Here is a 10101-nt window from a genome sequence, read left to right on the forward strand (position 1 = left end):
TCCTCTGTACAATTACGATGCATAGGTCTTTTTTCTGGACGTAGGTGAGCAAGCGTTGTCGGTTGAGTCTGGTTGGATTGTTCCATTTTTGTAACTACTGTGGTGTAGATAATTGAGGCCCATGCGCGTAAGGTCGTTAGCCGGTTTTGCATTTGTGGTTTTGCTGTTGCTAGCCCATTGCGTAGACATGGATAAAGCCCAGAGTTTTGAGGATTTCCTTGAATTAGGAAAGGAACTAGGTCTCGCAGGAGAGTCACTTATAGCTTTTGCTAAAGAGCGCTAGGGTGTCAGACGCGAGTATGAATTGGAACTTGCAGCACGCGAGAAGGAAGAACGCGCCAACCGAAGGGCACATGAGAAATTTATTGCGAGAATTTGAGCTCAAAAAACAAGAACTAATGAACGCTAAGACCCAAGTCAAACCACCGTTAGCGACTGAACTCACGCTGCAAGCGAAGCTTCCCAAACTGCCGGCATTTAACGGTGGAAAAGATGAGCTAGACGCATATTTGAAACGTTTTGAGAGATTTGCGACGTCGATCAAGTGGCCAAAAGAAGACTGCGCAACCTCACTTAGTGCGTTACTCACAGGTAGGGCCTTGGAGGTGTACGCACGTATGCCTGGTGCTGCAGCTAGAGATTATGACGCTGTGAAGAAGGCACTGTTGAATAGGTACCTTTTGAGTGAGGAAGGATTTAGGATCAAATTTAGATCTGCCATACCAGAGTTTGCTGAGACATATACCCAGTTTGTAGATATAATTTCAGGGTATCTGACACGATGGATCGAAATTGGAGGTGTAGCTAGGACGTATGAAGCTTTGTTCGAAATTATTGTGCGGGAACAGACTATGAAGGTTTGTAGCAAGGAGATGGCTCTATTCCTTAAGGAGAGGAAGACAACGAGTTTAAAGGAACTTGTAGCATTGGCAGATCGCTATGCAGAAGCGCACAATGATCGTTATCACTTCAACTGTAAGCTTAGTAGTAGTGGTAGAGATAATAGGAGGAGTAGGCCACCAAGCGTAGCAAACTCAGGCACTGCACAATGTGCCAACTTGGGCAAGGAACGAATAGAACAACTTAGAGCGGAACGTAGATGTTTCCAATGCGGCAAATATGGACATATTGCACGCAACTGTCAAGGTCGCGATCGCCAAAGTAATAGCGCACGCACGCCTAGCAAGAAAGGTGCTAGTTTAGTTGTGCAAGATGTACAGAATAAGGACTCAGATGAGACCGCTCAACCCCCAGCGAGCAGGGTGAAGGAAACTGCAGCCGCTTGCCTGCCAGCGAAAGAGGGCATTTGTGATTGTGAAGATCACTTAGGCAAAGACATATTTATGATTTGTGGTCACACTTTACCTATTGTTAGTGCAGCGTGTACCGGTAACAATGTTACGCCAATCATTGATGGTTTATTTCGGTCGATGTTAGCTCCGCTCGGTATTGGGAGTTGACTATTAAACTAGTTCCCTCGGTTTACGTTTCGCCTCGCTGGAACTAATTTGTCAACTCCAAATACCTCGGGGAACCAACCAACCAACCAACCAACCAACCAACCAACCAACCAACCAACCAACCAACCAACCAACCAACCAACCAACCAACCAACCAACCAACCAACCAACCAACCAACCAACCAACCAACCAACCAACCAACCAACCAACCAACCAACCAACCAACCAACCAACCAACCAACCAACCAACCAACCAACCAACCAACCAACCAACCAACCAACAAACAAATAAATAAATTGAGCCCCTACAGCCATTACTTGTTTAGCCAATGCGCATGCTTCCTTACCCGGAATTGTCCTCCCTGGAAAAAGTGGTTGGCCCCCCTCCGAAAAAAATTAAGCAAATATATGTGAGGAGTCATTATTGATATTCTCTCAAGCCACAACTGTTGTTAAGATTTAGAGTTGTCCCCATAATGTTACACGTATTAAGACGTTTTGACTTTGTAATCTCTCCACCGAGCAGTGAACGGTGGCGCCCTCTGTATTTAGTGAGAGTTCGTTGACTTGGGCCGGCTCCTCACTGACTGCATATAACCCTCCTAAGGTGAGCACATCAATTTTTCATCGTCTTTTTCCCATCGTTATTTTTTGGAAGAACACATCAATGATATGCACTTGTTATTTTATCAACTTATCCGCTAATGCGTGTAGTTTAAGAATATTGTTTAGAAATGTCCAATTATAGCTAGCCCAAATGGGTGCAGGCCTAGGCCTATGCTGCAGTTGGGCGACATAGCAATAAAACCGGCCTCCAGCTGGAGACAAACACTGCATGCCTGCTTCACTGCTGCCCCCTCCCCCCGGTACTACTCGGTCCCCGTATACAAAGAGTTCTTAGGCGTCTGATGAACCGAACCTCAATGTATGATCACGGTAGTGTGATACTGAAATTTGACGATGGTTATGACCAGAGAGTAATTACCGCGGTGCAATGAAGACGTTACGAGTGCCAGACACTGGGTTGTTGATAACAATAATAAGGAAACGTTTGTAATTTGTATACTACACAAATCTACTCAACTGCGCATGACAATATCCATCACTAGCTGAGGTGTAATATAATTGTGTTGTTAGTAAGAACCCATCGCTAGTAAAAGGATAGAACGCATGACACCAAGTTGTTTTGTATGAATTATTCCTGGTGTTGGTTATGGAAGAAGATTCGTAGATGTGTTTCAAGTCGCAGATTCAATTAATCCTTTTTCTCTCTATTGCATGGAATATCTGAGTTTCTCAAAGTGGTCTTCTGAAACACGCTTCAATGCAAATCACGACTAAGCGGCCGTACTTTTGTCGACAGCAAACTCCAAAATTGGCCTCTCCGTCGGAACGTATTGGTAGCGAGCACTTTATCCTAAATCGCCCCCATCAACCAGACCAATCATTATGCAATGAGGCTTGTGATAAAGGGGGACCCGTGGCCGACTTGATTTAGTCTGGCCTACACGTGCATGGCCCATCTGTATAATTTATACCGAAAGATGTCAGCTTTCTCGTCCTCGCCCAAGTTGCAGTCAAATAATTAGGTCCCCATATTAGGGTTTCCGTTGCCGTGACAGTTCTTCAGTGCCATCCAGGGTCATTTTCATGTAGGGTTGGATGCAATGTTGTGCAGGTAATTAGAAGGACTGCCTGTGGTGGTACCATTTTGATTTTTCATACATCACGGCAAGCATTGTTCAGCTGACACTTGAAGCCATTGTATGTATTGTCAGCTTATCAAACATGTTTATTATTACTAAATATGCATAGAGTATACGGAAATGTGCTAAGATAAATAGTGATATTTATTCCAAAAGTGATTGTTAAACGATATCATAATTGGTGAAATAAATTCTTTGTTTCTTTTTTGTTTTTCACAATGCTGACTTCGCCCAACTTTGAATACGAAAAACAAGTGGCCGCCTTTTAGTTCAATAAATAAGTAATGACAACAGCTATTGATAATTTATTGTTTGTTTTTAATGCTAACATGTATACTTTTAATGCTTATATAGAATCCAAAATGAATACATTTTAAGGCAATATAAATTTAAATTGCTTAAAAAGTAAGAGCCCAGAAAGAAGGCGATGAGATCAATTAATTTATGATTTTAAATTTTTTTTAAAAGGCAACACCCTTTTTAAGACCAAAAGAACAGAATAACCTAATGTAAACCGTGTTTTATCTACGATTAACGCTATTAATGTTCCGGGACACTTTACTGACAGAGAGACACCAACAATTCGGGTATTTAAAAGAAATATCCACAACATGCAGGAATATCATTCTCTTCCCATGCTCGCCAGAACTGATTTCCCCAACATTTAACTATAAAAGAAAATGTCGGATGGGATACCATAATGCGTGGGACACCATAAGGAGTACCATTATTATTTTGTGCGATGTAAAATCCCTATTCACAAAAATAGTGATATCAGTTTATGAGTAATTAAATCTGTTAACGTTCGTTGCATTTTCTCCGACAAAAACATTATTGAGACTGAATTTTATTTCCACTATTCAATTTACACATTGCTAGTCCTCTGTGTATTAAGACCATTTCGGACTGAACTCATACTAAATTGCAACATTGAGACATTTCTATCGATGCAGCCTGTAAAACGTAACAACCTGCAGACCGTCACAAGCTACGTTCATGTGTAAGTTTTGCTGATCAGCTACATAATGACATTCGTTAGCTTGATGTTGAGAATGAAGTTCAACAGTGTTGTCCAGGACACTCATAAACGTTTTACACGAGTCCTTTCAGAACTCGAGGAAAGTGTGGCCTAGCTGTTTACGTTTGGGATCCGGGGGATGTAATTTCTTTCTCAAATGGCTCTGTGAAAAGCTCATCTCCCTACAAAGGACTGTTTTTTAAAAAAAAACGATCGCGCTTTCAATTTTGATTACATTGCCGATTGAAATATTGTCAATAAAGCAGGCCTACGGGTTGCACGGGGTCTAGTACAGGTTTGGGCAACAAATCACGTTAGATTTCTCATGTGGTCTCGGAGTATTTACCACGGTACCCTCGTAACACTCAGGGCCAACATATTTTCCACCACAAGTGTCAGTTATGCAGAGGGGGCCAGTGTAGCTTTCACCACATCCGTGAGGGGGCACCCAGACATCGCGGTTAGGTATCGCAAAGAAGGGCCAACCGTATAAAGGGTCTTGGTAGCCTCTGCGGGAAGCAGCCTTCAGCTCGGGCAGCATGCAGGGGTGAGCGGCCAGGTCGGAGCAAGCGCGCGCCTGCCCGGCCAAATCCTCGCGAGTGTACTTGCTTGCTGTTATTATGGGGTCTTGAGGGTCGCGCCGCGGCCCCGGGCAGCAGACGGCGGGGGAGGGAGAAATCATAGGTAGCCCGTGTTGGGTGACGCCGCTAAGACTAACAACCGCCTGGCTGTCTGGCACGGCGTACCACAGGCTGGTATCTGCCGGCAGTATTCCGTAACAGCTATCTGCACAAGCCTTGTCTACCTCCCACAACTCGCAGAGATGTTGGCCGTGGCTTTGGCATTCAGTCGACGCCAATGATTGCGCCTCATACATGCAATCCGTCAGAACAAGTTGTCCTGGAAGAAGACAAAATACTTGACACATACAGTTGTATGGATTAGTCCTATATGCTTTAAATGAATTTACCCGCATTTAGTTTTGAATAAGAGCCATGCTGTATTTAGTTGATTTTTATGGTAAAATCTTCATATGGATGATTTTAAACACCTCAAGGTTTAGCTGACCAGCGTTTGCACAATGTCGCTGCACTGGTAATGTCCCTCCAACATGCATGTGAGAAGAAGAGAGAAGTTTGAACACTGAGACAAGTAAAGTTAAAGTTTAACCTCACAGATATTCAACAGCGAGGGAGTAGATTTGAATCAATAATCGTACGGAGGAGAGACGATGAAGATCAATTTTCCAAAACTTGTCTTCGTATTTAAGGTTTGACTGTGTTTGTCACACAGTCGTGTGGACAGATATTTGGACCTAACTCCTAAGAGGAATTTCCGACGAATTTCCACAAGTTTTTGTTTTTCTCTTATTAATATGGGGGACGTTTTGCTGAAATTGAAACCCGGGAAAATGATTCTGGTTCACAATATGCATTTGAACTTGCTTTTTACACAGTTATGTTTTTTATTGTGTTTCTGCCAAGAGGACAGGGAAAATACCTCACATCGACAGAAGTATGTGTACAGTGAGTTTGACCGTGGTTTGCATTAATCGTTTTTTGGGGGGGACAAAGCAGTTAAAACAGCGTATAAATATTTTTTGGGGAGGGGGGTCAGGCTGCAGATATTTTTTAATGTCTGATTTTTGCGGACAAGTGGGAACAAAGAGAAACAAAGTACTAGACATACATTGTTTACAGTGGTATTAGTAAACTTAATTTTAGTTATTTTGTAATTATTTTCCCATTTTGTCCTTTTTGGTGGTCTCAGAGAAGGGGGGTTCGACTCCCCGCCCCCCCGATCCGCGCCCGCTGCTCAGAAGCCTTCCAACCTTTCAAGCAAATTTGCTTTCCTGCTGCAGTTCCCGCCATGTTAGATTTTGGACAGGTTTCTGTTTTTTAAGTTTAAAAACTGTGGCCCGGTCTATTTTCACATCAGTGACACGTTTGCCTGTGGTGCTTGAATCCATCAGTCAAGTAGCAGGTAACCACAATAATTATAATCACCTGAGATAGATGATCCTTGGAATCGAAGAGCCAAGAATAACTCTTCAGACTACATACATGAAATACTTTGAATCTTTGCTCTCACTTTACACATGCTTGCTCATTCGACTGACCAATTTGTGCAGCTGAACGCTGAATGCCTCCCACCAGCACCCAATCGCCCACTACCAATTTGAAGGACCAGTTTTTAAAGCTACGCGAATTGTGCAATGTTCAATCACATGCTTCACATCAAACTGTGCGATCATATTACTAGTCTAGTTCATTGAATGGTAGTCTGAACTTACATTCAAAATCATTCGACTATAAATGGCTCATCATTACGGAGCCCCTAATAGGGAGCCCCTAAAGGGACATACGTTGAAAACAAACTCAGAATACAAAAATAATTTCAGTTTGTATTTCGTGGGCACGAAATCATTTCATGCGCTCGTAATAACTTATTTCGTGTGCTCAAAATCGTTTTGTTTGTTCGAAATAATTTATTTCGTTTGCTCGAAATCAATTTGTGAGCTAGAAAAAAATATTTCTAGAGTTCATTGATGGAATGTGGGGAGGTCTGGCAGCTTATACCCTAGGGCTTGGTTAAGACAGAAGAATCTTAGCTAAATTAATAAAAAAAACTAAATCGCTTTGTGGATGGGCAAACATGTTACGCAAACAGATATCTTGAAAATGGAGTTTCCCGCTTTGGGGACCAAAACGAAATTAAGTTCATTTAGTTAATGAATTAAGTACGCATTTACGTGTCAACTGCCAGACATGTCCTCTTTTGAAGGAAAATTGGCTGCCTGCCCTATTCAACCCCCCCTCGAGTGAATCCTGTTCGCTTACTGGTAGACGTAGTTTATTTCGAGCGTACGAAATGATTTCGAGCAAACGAAAAAAAATTATTTCTAGCGCGCAAAATGATTTTGAGCACAAGAAATACAAACTGAAATTATTTTTGTATTCCAAGTTTGTTTTCAACGCATGTCCCTTTAGGGGCTCAGCAGTTTGATGATATACTAAAGTACTAAATCTTCTATGATTTTCCTGTCTTCTTTATCCATTTCTTTTAAGGTCACGGGCGGTATCGAAAATCCCAGCCCTGCTGATTTTCTCCTGCCAAGGTACTAAAGGCTTACCTTTCCCATCTTCCACAACTGAACAGAGTCTCTCTATGACTTCTAGCTGCAAAAGAAAATACAGATGGAATCATATTAAACTGACTATTGACGCATTTGTGCTCTCTAAATGCAGAAGAACAACAAGCTCGCTCTCCAAAAGAATAATTTTCTTATCAAAACTTCTCCAAACAGTAAATTTCCTCCATTTTTTATGAATATATGTCGAGTTGTTCCTTTATAATGTGGATTCTCTTTGGGAGCGATTTGCACTCCTTTGGAGTGGTTTTTAGTCTTTTGAAGCGGTCCAACATGGGACAAACTCTTCTGGAAAGTGGAGTTTTCATTCTTTAACCTTTAGAGCGAAGAGGCAGGGCTGATCTGGACCAAATGTTACCTTGCTCACTATTTACTCCGCATCATTGGCTCTTTTCCACATCGGTACCAATTTCATTAGCGCTGCATGGAAAGCAGCGTTATTATTACTTCGTGTCGGGACGCTGTAAGTCTGTACTACATGTATTAGCAGTCTATGAACATATTTAGTTGTCTATGAAGTTGTGTTAGCTCTGCTGTGAAGTACTGATGTCTTATGCATTATGCAGACACATGGCTTTCTCTTGTAAACTTTTGTGAACCAAAAGCGTGTGATTTCAAAAGTATTCAACGACGTGAATTGTTTTTATTGTTGTTTTCGAAGGTTCATTTAATTTCAATTTAACTGTTGTTAATTCAGTTTGGGAGAAACAAAGAAAAAGCGGTGATTCTTTAATTCCAACGGGCGCGGACGTAACGGCTGTCCGACTTCAGCAACGCCCCTCTCTCCTACTGTCCATCCTCGGGAAAGCAAAAAGTTTCACTGACGCTTTGGAGCCTTGTGACAAATCGATCCCAAACACATCTCTGTCAGTTTAGTGGGATATTCCTTGTGCAAGTATTCCAGAAGAATCTCCTTATATGGACTTTGGGCGCACGTGGAGAGTTCTACGTGCCGTGATACACACAGACTCTTGACTAATATTAATGGATCAAACTGTCTCGTATCCAAGTGCCAGCGCGTTTTTACGTTAGCAACGGGCATAATCAAATTGCAGCGGGGATTATCAAATGCTAATACACAGTCACGTGACGCGTTTCGATCAATAGGGAGACTGTCTTATATATTTATACATAATATTTAGGTTACTAACAGAGGAAAAGTTAAAAGCGGAGGTTACACCAAAAGTGAATCGGCTAAATGCAAAAGTTGAAAGAAAAACCCACAGAAAAAATGATAAAAATTATTTATACCTTAAAATTAACGTATAAATATAAATAAGTAAACGTGAATAGAAAATGGTGAAATAAAACTGAAGAAGCATGTAACGTGAGCAAGTCATTCAAAATACAAGTGAAATGAAAGGAGTATTTTACTTTGAAAGAAAATCTGTATATGTCACCGAACATGAAACAGAAAATATTAGCGTGTCAAACGAAAAATCAGAGGGAACATCCTTGTTAAGAACGTCTGAAACGATGTACTAATTGTTAAGAATGTTCCTCATTGTGCTTGACGTTGTAATAACTCAGTGTCGCATCTGCAATTTCCGTATTAATTATAAAGACATTTTTGATCTGTCCTTACAAGAGTGGTTTCATCTGAGTTCATTTCTAGCAAAAAGTAAAGAACAATGAGTGTTTGAAACGTGAAAGCAAAACGACTCGCATTGTGTGGGCCTTTATTTTCAAATTCTGTTTTCAACCGTGAACGATTTTGCTTTTGTCATCACCTTTTCTGGCCCGTAGTAGAAGACACCACTCCAATCAACCAGGTGGTGAGGGGCACAGGTCGCAGAAGCTACGTTCAACTCACAAAGACTGGGCACCGTCTCGTCCGAAAAGTTGACCGAGAAGCAACGGGGATCTGAATGGCACTCACGGACGCACCGAACCCTTGAAGTCCCCTCCATGAGGCGGTATCCGTGTCCCGTCAAGTTCCGATCGGTGATGCCATAGAAATTACGATGCAGCCGGTCTGTTGTGAGTCCAGGGACGCAGGAGTGGTTCTCGTGAGAGTCTCCACACGGCGTACAAGCGGTCAAACACAGCACGATCACAGGAACAACAGCCATCTTCAACGAATGTCAGCTAACTTGTGTGGGGGGGGGGGGTGACGCACTCCTCCACGTCGCGTGTCTGCTCGAAGACTGAATCTAACTATCAGTGGTCCTTCACACTAGCGTTGCAAACTGAGACAAACAGATGATGGCGACACAGGGCTTAATTGGTCAAGGTCAAAGCTCGGCTTCGACAGTGTATGTATCATACTACATGCTCCCAGCCGCTGTTGGTGAAGGTAAAGGCATAAAGTGAGAGCATTATTACTTCTCTCTCAAGCTCATCGTGTAACAGACATATGATATACAAAAATAACATATGATATACAAAAATAGCATATGATATACAGAAATAACATATGATATACAAAAATAACATATGATATACAGAAATAGCATATGATATACAAAAATAGCATATGATATACAGAAATAACATATGATATACAGAAATAACATATGATATACAAAAATAACATATGATATACAAAAATAGCATATGATATACAAAAATAGCATATGATATAAAGAAATAACATATGATATACAAAAATAACATATGATATACAAAAATAGCATATGATATACAAAAATAACATATGATATACAAAAATAGCATATGATATACAAAAATAGCATATGATATACAAAAATAGCATATGATATACAAAAATAGCATATTATATACAGAAATAACATATGATATAC

At 41.2% G+C, this 10101-nt stretch overlaps 1 protein-coding gene across 1 annotated transcript; it reads right to left on the reverse strand.

Moving 5' to 3' along the window:
• Positions 1 to 3296: 3296 nt before the first annotated feature.
• On the reverse strand, positions 3297 to 9408 carry LOC147798922 (uncharacterized). The gene is made up of 3 exons (XM_087137837.1): positions 9067 to 9408; positions 7319 to 7364; positions 3297 to 5085 (listed from the first exon to the last, which is right to left on the reverse strand). Exons 1-3 carry the CDS (start codon positions 9406 to 9408, stop codon positions 4472 to 4474), a joined length of 1002 nt encoding a protein of 333 aa, XP_086993963.1. The 3' UTR covers positions 3297 to 4471.
• Between the last annotated feature and the right edge of the window lie 693 nt (positions 9409 to 10101).

This window comes from Acanthaster planci, linkage group LG06 (assembly GCF_054643075.1).
Source record: "Acanthaster planci isolate LZ-2023a linkage group LG06, COTS_SCS, whole genome shotgun sequence".
NCBI classification, from domain to species: Eukaryota; Metazoa; Echinodermata; class Asteroidea; order Valvatida; family Acanthasteridae; genus Acanthaster; species Acanthaster planci.

What these genes read in the sequence shown, in the direction of transcription:
- LOC147798922 (XM_087137837.1), bottom strand. Translation starts at nt 9,408, where the DNA reads ATGGCTGTTGTTCCTGTGATCGTGCTGTGTTTGACCGCTTGTACGCCG. An exon ending in TCTACTACGGGCCAGAAAAG is followed by an intron (nt 7,365 to 9,066) that starts GTGATGACAAAA and finishes TTTCTTTTGCAG; the next exon opens with CTAGAAGTCATAGAGAGACT. An exon ending in AGTTGTGGAAGATGGGAAAG is followed by an intron (nt 5,086 to 7,318) that starts GTAAGCCTTTAG and finishes GTCTTCTTCCAG; the next exon opens with GACAACTTGTTCTGACGGAT.